Source organism: Camelus ferus, chromosome 2 (assembly GCF_009834535.1).
Source record: "Camelus ferus isolate YT-003-E chromosome 2, BCGSAC_Cfer_1.0, whole genome shotgun sequence".
NCBI lineage: Eukaryota > Metazoa > Chordata > Mammalia > Artiodactyla > Camelidae > Camelus > Camelus ferus.
In genome coordinates, this window is record NC_045697.1 from 65,861,785 (window position 1) to 65,876,097 (window position 14,313).

The 14,313-nt window shown below is 44.7% G+C and overlaps 1 protein-coding gene across 1 annotated transcript; it reads left to right on the forward strand.

Moving 5' to 3' along the window:
- Positions 1-5,402: 5,402 nt before the first annotated feature.
- On the forward strand, positions 5,403-7,907 carry ATOH1 (atonal bHLH transcription factor 1). Its single transcript, XM_006192278.2, has one exon. It carries the CDS (start codon positions 5,850-5,852, stop codon positions 6,906-6,908), a length of 1,059 nt encoding a protein of 352 aa, XP_006192340.1. The 5' UTR covers positions 5,403-5,849; the 3' UTR covers positions 6,909-7,907.
- The last annotated feature ends 6,406 nt before the right edge of the window (positions 7,908-14,313 follow it).

Consider the following 14,313-nt stretch of genomic DNA (forward strand, 5'->3'; position numbering starts at 1 on the left):
TCCAGCAGGCTGATAAATAGTATCTAAGTTGTCTGGGTCCAGAAAGAGCAAGATGCCAGATGACTCTTCAGATTCATTTGTGATACCTTAAGGATACAATAAAAGCTGTGTTGACTGGGGGGGAAAAAAACCCCATTACACAAATAATTGTTTGATAGTGACCTAAAAGTGTAAAACAGGGAGCCAACCTTATTCTGGAGCATGAGAAAAGGCTTCCCTAGAAAGTAAAACCAGAAAGTTGAACATCGAACAGAAGGTAACTTGACAAAGCAGAGCCAGGCAAGACAGGAAGAGTGTAGCAGAAAATGGGTGTGAAGGCCCTGGCTGAGCAAAGAAAAGGGGACTGACCGTCTACACGGGAGAGGCGGAGAGGCAGAAGAGCCAGGGAGGGACCAGTGAAGCAGGGCCTTTCAGTCTGCGCTCAGGGAGCCTGTGTTGCTGTGGCTGCTGCTGCTGCTCTTGGCGTTGTGGTTGTAGTAGCTCCTCGCCCCACCCCTCTTTCCTTAGCTGCCCCCTGTTCAACTTTCAGGTCTTACTTCTGCAGTAAACATTCCCTGGTTCCCCAGATTAGTGTTGGTTTTTGATGTCTGTGTTTATTTTAAGAGCAGTGAAAACCATTGAAAAAGGACTGGGCAATAGATGAGAATTTGGTATGGACTGGCATATAGATGATATATGTAGAGCAAAAGGAAGGGAAAGCATGCCACAGGACACTGAAACGGCCACCTGGAAAGATCTACACGGCGAGAAACTTAGGCCTCCTGCCAACAGCCAGAGCTAACTCTCCCGCCATGTGAATGAACCATCTGGGAAGTGGGTTCTCCAGTCCCAGTCAAGCCTTCAGATACTAAAACCTGAGCTGACATCTTTACTAAAACCTCATGTGAAACCTTGAGTCAGAACCATCCAACTAAGTAGCTCCAGAATCTCTTACCCACAGAAACTGTGATATAATAAATGTATGTTGTTTAAATCACTAAGTTTGGGGGGAATCTATTATGCATTAGTAGAAAACTGATATAGATACTACAAAACTGTGAAGGAGTTTATAATTCCTGGTGCTCAGTGAACCTTAAGTAAATTTAGGAGCCATAATGAATGCAACTCTAAACTTCTCTAACGAGCTATTGGTATAGTGGTAGACCCAGAGACACCTTGCTTTCACTTCCTTGCTGAAGGATAAATGGTGGTTCCAGAGATGACAAGAGAAAATTTCCTAGAGAAGGAAGCATTTAATCTAGACTTGGAACTTTAGGTTACATTTTAGTGGATAGGATTGGAAAACAGATGCCTGGATTAGCATATTGGCAGTGACAGAAAATATAAGTTCTGAGAACTATAAAGTAGCTGAATAGAGCACAGGGAAACTTCTAGAAAAATAGTTCTCAGAGTGGGACATCTTCGGGGTTTATTTAAAATACAAGCCCTGGGTCCCTTTCACAAAGTTGATTTGGCAGATTTAATAAGGGCCCAGGAACCTCTTTGTAATGACTATTCCAACTGGTTCTCATGCAGGTAGATGATCCTTGAAGTACAATTGGAGAAACTGTGTAAAAGGGATAATGAGACCTCAGTCTATAAACAAAGATTAGGACCAGATAACTGGGATTTACATGCTGATCTGAGCTATGTGGTTGATATATGATAGCCAGTGAGACACCGCTGAATTTTTAACAAGTTTTTATTATGAAAATTTTCATGTGTAAGTACAAATAATTGTCTAATGCATCTTTACATCACCCATATCTAGCAATTGTCAAGATTTTTGTACATTTGCTTCATTATTCCTTTTCAATAGACCTCATGTTATTTCATCCTTACATGCATGTAAATGTGGTTCCAAAGGTACAGACACCTTTTTAGATAACCACATTGCCTTTATCACAGCTGGAAAAAATTAACAGTAACTTTGTTGGTATCATATAATACTGAACTTATATCCACATTTTATCAACTGTTTAAAAAAAAAAAGTCCTTTTACTATTGAATCCGAATCCAAACAAGGTCCACACGTTGCTTTTTGTGCTATATCTTGGGCTGTCTTGCTCAAGAGCAATCCTTCCTCACCTCCCTCCTTCTTCTTTGTTGAAACTGAACATTTGTTCTATGGAATGTTACATGATGTGGGTTTGCCTTTTTGCACTCCTGTGGTGTCATTTAACTTAACATGGTATCCCCCATCCTTAAGTTCAGATTCATTTTCTTCTTTTTTTAAAGAATACTTCATAGGGATCTGAGTACTTCATAATGCATGAAAAATTAGGAAGCATGGAATATTAGTGTCTTCTTAGGTGTTAAAATTGATGAATGAGTTCAAGTGTGACAGATTGATTGCTACATTGTCAAATTCCCCCAACAAACTTTGATTTAATTGTTTCATTCATTATTAATAATTGCTTAAATAAAATTTTTCATTAGAGGTTGCAAAATATTGATTTTTCTATATTTTATTTTTTCTACCCTTATTAGATGGAATTATTCTGAAAATAAATTTTCCAGGCGAACTGAGACCATTTGATTACTCTGAAATACCATTTATATAGGATTGATAGGATAAATGCTTAATTCTTTCTCATAATTGCCAACTGTTAAGGTAAAGTTACAAACAATAGTTGACAATACTTTTTGGGTTTTTTTTTTTTTTTTTTTTTTTTTGGTTTGGTTGGTAGGTTGGTTGTTTTTCATGTTTGTAAACTGATCAGAACACTGCTTAAAATAATTCATTTTGACTTGGAAGTTTTTATTTTAAATAACCTACAGAAAAATGCATTTCAAGTTAACATTCAATTTTTGGCACCTCTTGAGAAATATTTTTTGAGTTCTTGTGAATTGAATAATCATTAAAACCTGAGAATTCATAAACCCATTAGATACATACTCTGTGGCCAGGCAGAACAAAATTTAACTTGAGGCTTGAGCAACAACTACAGGCCTTGGTGCTTGTATAATACTTGGATAGATGTGAATAGGTAACTAGACATGTAAAGAATAAACTAAATATGCCTGCTTGGTTTTGTTTTCCTTCATTTTTATTTGAGACCATCGTAAACTTACAGAAAAGTTGCAAGCACAGTGTGAGGAACTTTTTACCAAGCTATCTGAGAGTAAGCTGAGTAGTCCCTAAAAAGGAGAACATTCTCTTCTCTTATATTACCACAGTAAAACCAGCAGAATCATGAAACTAACACTGCTCCCATCTATTTCCCAGACACCATTCAAGTTTTCTCAATTGTTCCAATGATGCTCTTTATTAGAAAAGGACACAGTTTAGATTCAGGCATCAGATTTATTATCAGGTCTCTTTATATTCCTCTAGCCTGGAATAGTTCCTGAGCCTTTGCCTTTCATCTTGACACTTCTAAAGATTACAGGATGGCTGTTTTCTAGAACGTCCTTCAGTTTGAGTTGGTTCGATGTTTTCTCTTGATTGGATTCAGATATGCATCTTTGGCAGGAATATCATACCATCGATGCTGTGTTCTCTGCATCCTAACACACAGCACATAAATTTGACTTGTCCCATTGCTGGTGATGTAAACTTTGATCACTTCATTAAGCTGGTGTCTGTCATACTTCCCCATGGTAGTAGAGTCCATCTTCTTTTATTCATAATCAATGCATATTTTCCAAGCATTTATCAAACTTACAATGTATTCATCAATCCTCTGTATGTAACAGATCCCGGCTGTCCAGGCACAGAAAACCCCCTCTTTCTGCTTAAACTTCCATACCCTGTACTGCGGCCGTCGTCCAGCCCCTACAGACACCAATATTACTTAGAGTTTCACAATCCCGTGACAGGAAGCCTCTGCAGAGCCTACTCACACTACTCAGCTCTGATCCCTCCCTCAGGGCAGATGCCTAGCTTCCTCTGCCCACCTAATGAAAGAGAAGGAACGAAAAGGGAAGGTGAAGAAAAAGAGCTTCCTGTTTATTCTCAGGGCAAAATAAAAGTTATTTTACCACAAACTACACACATACACACACACACACACACACACACACACACACACACACACACACACACACACACCTATCTCCAATAAGCTATAGATGTGTCTGTGTGTGTTTGTGTGTGTAACTAAATCCAGTCCAGCCCCAGAGATTCGTCTGTCCAAGGAGTTCTAAATGGCAGGTTGGATCAAGCCCCTGCTAATACTAGTGAGAACAACTTTCAGTCGTTTCTGGGCACTGCAAAACCAGGTTCTACGGAGCTCTCTCTGCTGGCGTTTCTTTTCACTCTCTTCCAGAGGACGAAACTCCTTTGGGGACGACAGGCATCTCTTAAGGTAGAAAGCCGCAATTGCACCCGCTGTTTGAGTCCCACTCCCGCGCCCCAGGTGCGGTGCAGGAGGGCGCCCCGAGGTGGGGCGTGTTGGGCGCAAGCAGGGGCGTGCCCGGGGCAGGGCGTTTCTGATTGGCTTATTTGCTGAGAATACAGAAGGCGGGTCAACGCGGCGGCAGGGTGGTGCTCACCTGGGAGATGTTGCCTCAGCTTCGCCCAGACCTCCCGGGTTTTAGCGCTCCCGCCCGGCCGCGGCGGGGAGAGGGATTGGAGGGAGGAAAATGGTGGAGGAGAGCACATCTTAATTCAGCAGGGGTGGAGGGAGTTAGGCTGTAGTTTCTGGGGGTTTGCCGGGAAATCCACACGCGGTATTAAACCTGGGGCTCCTGAGGCTGAAGGGTAGGTAATTCCTGTACCCTGAGGATTCAGAATTGCCCCAAAGCAGGCGCCTTTCATTTACCTTTGGGCACTCTCCGCTTGCTCCGCATTTAGTAAGGAATCCTACGGGGGTGTTGAAACTATAAAATATCCCTGCCCTAAAACTACTTGGCGGAGAGTTTTCTGCAGATTACAATCCTAGTTGGTGCTGGGAAAAGGGGACGAAGAGAATTTTCCAGGTAGGGGGTGGGGGTCTGTAATTTGGTACATAACTGTACCAGTTTCACTTTCCATTAAGAGACTACATTAAGTCAACCTGGAGCGAGAGATGAAAAATGAGAAACGTATTCTGACAGGTTTTTTTTTTTAATTCTAACATTGATTTTAAATGGTGGGCGTCCTTTAGCAATTATATATCTAAGAACACACATATTATGAAAGATTTATATACACATACATGTATCACATGCATACATATACATATGCCATATACATGAGAGATTTTAAATGTGTGAGCGCAAACGGTGGGAGCTTTGATCCTAGTTTGGACGCAGCAAAGGACAGGCGGGCTTCTCTCCTCCCAGCGCCTGCCCTCCCCGCGCCAGGCGGGTCCAGCCTCGCCTAGAGCCGCTCACCCGCCCGCAGTCGCACACGTCTGACCCTATTCCGACGGGGCGCCAGCCGAGTAGCTGCTCTGCATCCCGTCACGCACCCCAGCCGCTGGCGGGGTGACACACACCGGAGTCAAATTACAACCCACAATTAACATATGAATTTACAAACTTAGAAGAGAAGAAAAAAAAAAACCCTAGAGCAGGCCCTTGAGCCCTCCGAGAGCAGGAACTTTTTTCCTCCGGGTGTAAAAACTCTTTGATTGGCTGCTCGCACGCGCCTGCCGGCCCCCGCCATTGGCTGAGCAGACACGCGACCGGCGCGAGGAGGGGGCTGGGAGAAGAGCGGGGGGAGACACACTGGCGCGTGCCGCTTTTTAAAGGGGCGCAGCGCCTTGAGCAACCGGAGAAGCTTCGTTGCACGCGACCTGGTGTGTGATCTGCGAGTGGTGGGGGAGGGTCGAAGAGGGGAAAAAAAAAATAAGACATTGCAGTAAAGACCCGAGAAGGGTTTTTTGTTGAGCGGGTTCGCCAGTTCCTACTTTGACCCTGCGCCTCCGAGCTTCTGCAGTGCAATGTCCCGCCTGCTACATGCAGAAGAGTGGGCTGAAGTGAAGGAGTTGGGGGACCACCATCGCCATCCCCAGCCGCACCACCTCCCGCAGCCGCCGCCACCACAGACACCTGCGACCCTGCAGACTAGGGAGCATCCCGTCTACCCAGCAGAGCTGTCCCTCCTGGACAGCACCGACCCACGCGCCTGGCTGGCTCCCACTTTGCAGGGCATCTGCACGGCACGCGCCGCCCAGTACTTGCTGCACTCCCCAGAGCTGGGTGCCTCCGAGGCCCCGGCGCCCCGGGACGAGGCGGACGGCCGAGGGGAACTGGTGAGAAGGAGCGGCGGCGGCTGCAGCAGCAAGAGCCCCGGGCCGGTGAAAGTGCGGGAACAGCTGTGCAAGCTGAAAGGCGGGGTAGTGGTAGACGAGCTGAGCTGCAGCCGCCAGCGCGCCCCTTCCAGCAAACAGGTGAACGGGGTGCAGAAGCAAAGGCGGCTAGCGGCCAACGCCAGGGAGCGACGCAGGATGCACGGGCTGAACCACGCCTTCGACCAGCTGCGCAACGTTATCCCGTCCTTCAACAACGACAAGAAGCTGTCCAAGTACGAGACCCTGCAGATGGCCCAGATCTACATCAACGCGTTGTCCGAGCTGCTTCAAACCCCCAGCGGAGGGGACCAACCGCCGCCGCCGCCAGCATCTTGCAAGAGTGACCACCACCACCTTCGCGCAGCAGCCCCCTACGAAGCAGGTGCGGGCACCGCGACTGCAGCTGGGACGTCGCCGGCCTCCGGAGGGGGCCAGCGGCCAACCCCACCCGGAAGCTGCCGGACTCGCTTTTCGGCCCCGGCCTCCGCAGGAGGATACTCGGTGCAGCTAGAAGCTCTGCACTTCTCGACTTTCGAGGACAGCGCCCTGACGGCGATGATGGCGCAAAAGAACCTGTCGCCTTCGCTGCCTGGGGGCATCCTGCAGCCAGTGCAGGAGGAAAGTAGCAAAACTTCGCCCCGGTCCCACAGAAGCGACGGGGAGTTTTCTCCTCATTCCCATTACAGTGACTCGGATGAGGCAAGTTAGGAAGGTGACAGAAACCTGCAAAACTGAGACAGAAACAAAATTGCCCTTTCCCAATGTGCGGAAAGCCCCGTGGTTAAAGATCTCCGCACCCTTTTAATTTTTGCTAAGCGATGGTCGTTGTTTAGCAACGACTTGGCTTCAAATGGCAGCTACATTTGATGGTTTGCAAAAGCAGCAGCTATTCCAAACTTCCTATCGTCCATGTTGTTTGATGAAAGCTTGCTGTTGAAGCTGAGTTCTTTTCTCCCACCTTCTGCTGCCCCTGTAGATAGATGAGGTATAATTATATGTACTCCTACATAGCATCATTATTCTAGTTCCCTGCTGCCAATACGCTGCTAAAACGTCGCATCTTCTTCTCTGTCGCTGGTTTGTGTTTAATTTATTTTATGCCCTGGGCATCCATCCCTGTGTGTTGCGCGCACTAACGTGTGGGAGAGTTAGTATTCCTAAGTTGTCTCCCAATATGCATTATGAAACGCAAAGTTAATGCTTCCAAAGTGAATAACTTTTGACTATGGAATTGTTAGAAAACAAGGAACTTTGAGGTTTATACATTGTATAAACATACCCAGGATGTATAGCGGACCGCGAGAGCATTGGCGTCTTTTAGGAAACTTGGCGCACGCACTTTATCAGCCGCTAATGCTGAGCTCCGGGACAAACTCAACTGCCAACTGCAGACCAGTTTTGTTTCTGTTCTTGTTTTTTAAACACGGCCACTTATTATTCTTAAGCTCTTTGCAAATGTTTGTTTAAAAATTAAAATAAAAAAACCACATCTAGTAGTGTCAAAAACATTTGGTCAATTTTATTTTGCTTTGTTAATGTTAGAAAACTTATTTATTATTGAGTGTTTGCGACCATTTCTACTTATCTTGATTCGTTTTTTTTTTTTACGTTTTCTACTCAAAATCATTTTATTTTAATTTAGCAAAGCCAACTGCCATTGTTTTATGTATTCCTTTTGCAAATGGTAAAAATAAACGTGAGAACAACTTTTATTTGTCACTTACTTATTCCATTCTAATATAAGCATTAAAAACAGTTTTAAATGACCTTGGAGATTTGAACTGTCTTCTAGTAAATGCAAATTTATGGTACCTAAGAGTTTTGAAGGATAATTCTATTATAAACTTTATGCCTTCAAGTAGTACCAGAAATCCTACATAGAAAAGCACTGGTCAGTAATTAAATTGTGAGATAAAACTTATCCCAAGTTTGCAGCACGATTTTTTTTGCCTCTTGAATCTTTCCAGGATCTTTCCATTCGTCTTTATTCCCAGCCCCAACAAACTCTGCAAGAGGTTTCAGGTCACCTGGAATCTAGTGGGTTATAGTGAACGTTGCCAGAATTAGTTATTCCACTTTATAAAAACTTCAGCCAAGACAAAAGGTTTTCTCATAGTTCAAATACACACTACCAACTTTCTCTCCTGTCCTCCCTCCCTCCCTCTCTTTCTCTCCTGTTTGTAGAGGGAGGAGGGGGAGGCACGAGGAGGAAGAGAACAATGGAAAAGAACTTGAGGGGAAAGTGCTATGGGGGTTCATCGATTCGAAAATAGAACCCTGCAGTTGTCCTAGGAAATTGTTGGGCTACACTCAATTTTTTCTTTCCTAACAATTCTGCTTTCTTCCAATAAAAATAATGTTTGCTTTTGAATTGTCCTTCTGAATTAATGCCTATGTAGAAAACGTACCTCACATTTTTGAGTCAGTTACAGAAATTTAAGTGTGCTCACTCTCATCTCAGGGGCCACAGGAAAAGTATATTCTGGATCTTAAGATCATAGATTTTGAAAAAGCTAATATAGTGCATGTAAGGAGAGATCAGAAAGTGGACTTTTTATAGTGTTTTTGGTAAACGTGAGAGTAAAATTATTTATTAAGCTAAAGATTGGGTGAGTTTCCACTGGATAAACATTACTGAATTTGAGAAGTTGATTTTAAGCCAAATCCTTTATATTTTGTATCTTCGTTGGGATAACAAATTGCAAGAACACGGGAGCGGTCGGGTCGGGGTTGGGGTGGAGGGAGGGAAGTGAGAGAAGGTTAGTTTAATTGCTCCTGCAGCCTCTTCTCTCCCCAGCACCTTGAAAAACGGAGTGCACCGCAAACTGTGTTTGCAGAGAGACTAATGCTCGAGGGAGCGCAGTTCTGGTCTTGAGGGGGGAACCGAGGAACAAGTTATTAACTGACCACCTAGGGCTCCGTGGTTTTCACCTGAAGCCGACCACCAAGGGAAGTCCGAGCCTCCGCCGGCTCTCGGCGAGTTGTGAGCAGCGGCTCACGACGCTTTCCAGGGGCAGAAACAATGCACCTGTCCCTTAGATAACCTTTTGCACCCAATGAGTCTGCCAGGCTCACGATAAACATCAGGAATCTTCGGGGCTGCTGAATAAATCAAGCGATTGCTTCTAACACATTTCCATTTCGCTTACAATAAGCAGACTCAACAGGCATGGACATAGAGCTACCTTGCAGGATGAGCGCACACGTATTTTTACAGTTATTCGGCTTGGTTTGCTTGCGTGCATGTGTGGCTGGAGAGAGAAGAGAGGACATAGAATTCTTTTACCTGTTATGAATCTGAGTGAGGGAAGGACAGGACTAAGAAAAATAAAGTTGTGATTTTTTTTTCTCAAAGAAAACAATCTATATTTCATTCCTCAAAACTATTTATACTCATTTTGTTAGCCAGAGTTAAAAGACTCTTACAAAGTTATTACATTTCTTTTCTTGGACTCTTAGAACTTTCAAAACAGAAATGGCATCAGAAGCATCTTCCTTCCTATCTTTTATAAATGAGGAAACTACTGCCCCTGACTTGCCCCCAAATTACACAGCCAGAAAATGTCAATATCCAGAACATACTCACTCACATCCACTAGGTCAATGTACCCACATTTTTTTTTCTCTAAGAAAATCAATTGAATAGGAGCTACATCTATGTAAATTTCAGGTCCCCCGCCGCCCCCGTACCACAATGATAGTCAGGTATTTATACTTGTGAACGTTAGTGGCATTACATATGAGTTGAAGAAAATGCCAGCTTCATTTAACGAAGTCACTTTACATTTCTTCTCAAGAGAAAAACAGCCATACAGAATATCAGATTGAAAATTCTATATCACACTGATTGAAAAGTGAGGATGACTTCTTCTGACCCATCAAGATACGCACAAAAAGACAGATTACTTTGCGGTAAATTAAATACTCAAAGTTCAAATGAGGACTTAACCTCTTTTTTCTTTCCTTCATTTGATTTCTTTTAACACTGGCATTTCTTTGAAAGAGATGTACAATCACATTTCCATGTTAAGGTTCTGCTATGGAGTTTGCATAACAAACGTTTGGCAGCTCGCTCTCTTACACTCCATTAACAAGCTGTAACATATAGCTGCAGGTTGCTATAATCTCATTAATATTTTGGAAACTTGAATATTGAGTATTTCTGAGCGCTCATTCCCCATATGCCAGACCACTCCTGCCATGCTGACTGGTTCCTTTCTCTCCATTATTAGCAATTAGCTTCTACCTTCCAAAGTCAGATCCAAGTATCCAAGATACTAGCAAAGGAATCAACTATGTGTGCAAGTTAAGCATGCTTAATATCACCCAAACAAACAAAGAGGCAGCATTTCTTAAAGTAATGAAGATAGATAAATCGGGTTAGTCTTTTGCGACACTGCTGGTGCTTTTGAGAGTTTTATATACTTTAAGCAGCTTGCTTTATATTCCGTCTTATATTCTGTCTTCCACCCCACTACCACTTTTATTTGTGGAGGGTTTTGGCTCATCACACTTTTTGAAACTTATTTGATTTCACAGAAAGCTGAAGGAAGAGGCTTTTTGACAACAGGCAAGTTTAAACTCTTCTCCATGGGACCTTGCTAACTGGGGGCCCAGCTTGACCAGAAAAAAAGAAAAAAGAAAAAGAATCTTAACCAACACAGGGCCAAAGCTTTCACTAGGCCTTTCTATTGATTTTAGAGACTTAAACCTTAACCAAGTAAGTAGTCTTTCATGTAAGGGTGTCTTGTAATTATTTCTCTTCTCTGTTCATTTGAATGTTCAAGAAACAGGTGATCAACTTCTGGGCAGTTCCAAAGCCCAGTTAGAGCTGGAAAGTAAAAGTAGCAGACCCATCTGGCAATTGCAGTCTAGACTCGTCATCTGCAATCTGGAAAAACCAGCAAGTACTAGTGAGAGTTAAAGACTACCTCTAGCAGCTGAATCGCTTGCAGTTAGTTAGTTTTGTGAGGAGGATAGTTATAAAAAGGTAACGCTTTTTCTCGCTGTTTTGGACCCCGCACTCACCAGCCACCCTCAACCCCTAGGCTGAGCAGAGTTCCAGCCGCCGACCACTGAGGTCTCTCCCCTTCTGCTGGGCCACCAACAAGAAAAGGCGAATGGAGAGGAGAATGGGTTAAAATCCTGGGACGCCAGGCAGAGGCAGGGGAGGAGAGAAGTCTGGGGGAAGATAAAGAAAAGGACAGGAACCAAGAAGCGTGGGGGTGGTTTGCCGTAATGTGAGTGTTTCTTAATTAGAGAGCGGTTGACAATAGAGGGGCTGGCAGAGGCTCCTGGCCGCGGTGCGGAGCGTCTGGAGCGGAGCACGCGCTGTCAGCTGGTGAGCGCACTCTCCTTTCAGGCAGCTCCCCGGGGAGCAGCGCGGCCACATTTAACACCATCATCACCCCTCCCCGGCCTCCTCCACCCCGGCCTCCTCCTCGTCGACAGCCTTCCTCGGCCCCCCACCGGCAGAACTCACAGAAGCGAGCGTCTCTCGCCGCCTCCCTCGCCCGGCCCCGGCCCCTCTCCTCCCCCGGCTTCGCAGCGGGAGCCGCCACTGCCCACTGCACCTCCCGGCAACCAGCCCGGCGAGAAAAGAAGCCGCGCAAAGTTAAAGCCAAGCAATGCCAAGGGGAGGGGAAGCTGGAGGCGGCGGCGGCAGGCGAGCTGAGGGGTCGCCCGGGAAGAGTTGGGCTGGGGACTGAGGCACCTGAAGCAGTGAACCGGGACAGGGAAGCAGGCGCATCCTCCCGCCCAGGGGCCTTGCAAACGCTCTGCGCGACTACTCGGCCCAGGGCTTGCGGTGGAAGATCCACTCACTTTTTGCAGGCAAAGATACAGTTCTCCAGTCCCTCCCTTATTCTAAAATATCCCATATTCTCTCTATATGTGGATGCTGTTAAAATTAGTTTCAACTTTAATTGACAACAGAGCACGGGCACTGTCTCCCACAATCCAGGGCTCAGACACGTGTATGACTCACTTTCCTTCAGCTCCTTAAGAAAAGAAAAGCAGAACTAAGCATTTTGGTACAAAGATTTGAGGCCTCTCTATATCCCAGAATTCTTCTCCCTATTTAAGTCCTGCTTCAAAACCAAAAGGCAAGTAAAACTGGTTTTTGCTGCCTGATCTGCAGGAAGGCCAGGCCTCATGAGTTCCCCCAGGGAAACCAGAAGTTTCCTCCATAGGCATGAAAACAAGCTGCTCTCTAATATAAGTTTGGGGTTTTGGTTTTGGTTTTGGGTTTTTTGTTTGTTTGTTTGGTTGGTTGGTTGGTTGGTTTTTTTTAGTTTTAACAATTCTGATTAAAAAGTTAAGCGGTTCAGTGATCTGATGAAGGAAATGTGTTCTGATGGCCGGCAGGTTCAGCCCAGCTACTGTCAGGATGACTAAGGAAGGTATGAGTTAGGGTCTGAGGTGGCTGTCTTGGGGTTTTCCAAGCCAACAGATGCTCTTTGGGGCCACTAGTCACTTACTTGTCTCTTCTAGAGACAGTTCTTCCTTCCTGCCCCTACAAACTCTTGGTGATGAGATGCTGGTGGGGGAAGGCCTAGGGTTGGGAGGAGTTCTCATTGTATGGCAGGGGTGATGGATGAGTTGGCATTTCAGGAAGGAGCAGGTGTCATTTGCGGCCTTTATATCTTAAAAGCCACAAAACTAAGATCTGAAAACATAGGGCCACTGGTTGACCAGGAAAGTGGCAAGTCAGTTCTCTTCCCTTTTAATAACATGTATCTGCTTCCGGAAACAGCCTAGCGGAAATGTACAGGATACTTTTTTTTTTTCTGAAAATTTCTTATAACCCAAAAGATGTTGATTTGGCAGGTCAAAGAAGAAAGCCAAGAGGCTTCCTACAGGATTCCCAGGTGAATCTGACCCAAGTAGAGCCACGGACTGACCTACAGGAGTCTCTATTAGACCTCTTCTTGAGATTGCCTATAGAAATGGACACTGGCTAGCAATCCCCTTTTGAGATAGATAGATAGATAGATAGATAGATAGATAGATAGATAGATAGATAGATACTTTTTCCCAAGAAGAGAGAAGCAGACAACTTAGCTTCTTGGATCCTATGGACCTGACTTTGTTGTTTCAGCCTATGGAGCCTGGGACAAGATGCTTGAGGCCTGAGATATTTCAACCCTAAAGTGACACTAGCTGCCTTTGGAGGCATAAGGGGATACAAGCCCAGGAGGTACGAGACCCTCTGGCTGGGTGAGAGAAGCCAAAATCATAACCACTGAGTGCTTGTGAAAAGCAGGAGACAAGAATTTCCTTAAGCTACACAAACTCTAAGAGAAATAGAGGGACTGAGTCAGGTTGTCACATGCCCTTAGTTAAAGGTCAGTAAATGAAGTCGCCTCACTGTGAAAACTCAGCATGAATTTAGAGGGCCATTCACGTTAATGGAAGAGTCAGTCACGTATAACCTGACTGAAAAAGTAGTTGTTCCCTTGTTTTGAAAATGATCATTGAGAATACAGAGAAAAGAAATTTTATGATTTAGAAGGCAATGGTTTCATGAAAGAGTGGGAGGAACTTCCTTTGATGACTAATTCTTTTATTCCTTCCAAACTCTTGTCAAACTGCCTCATTCATATTCCCCCGTGTTCCCCTTCTCTTCATCAATGAATGGTCATCTCCTGGTGCTGATGGCAGAGCAGCACTGACTTAACCGCCGGGAGAGAAACACAAAAACAAAACAGAGTCCCTGTCCTTACAGAACTTAGAAGTTGGTGGAATTTCAGAGTAAAACATGGAAAAAAAGCTGTGTGCCCTAGGTGAGAGTGGCATTCTTGCTACAGAGAGGCCAACCAGCTTTATAGTCTTATGTTTGCTGTCAAATTATTTCATCCACAGATCCAAGGGTACCCTGTTCATAGCCTTCATTGCTTCCCTCAAAGAGTTTGCTGATTAGCTCATGCTAATCTTCAAATCAACCGCAATCCCAGTATCTTCCTTTTGAATGCAAAGGATACCCTTATTTTGTTTCTTATGAAGTTATTAGTGAGAGTATAGTCATGAATTCATACCAGAAGAAACTGAGACTCTGAGAGACATTAAATGGCCTGCAGAAGGTAAGGTAGCCTCAGTCCCGCAGAGACCATGG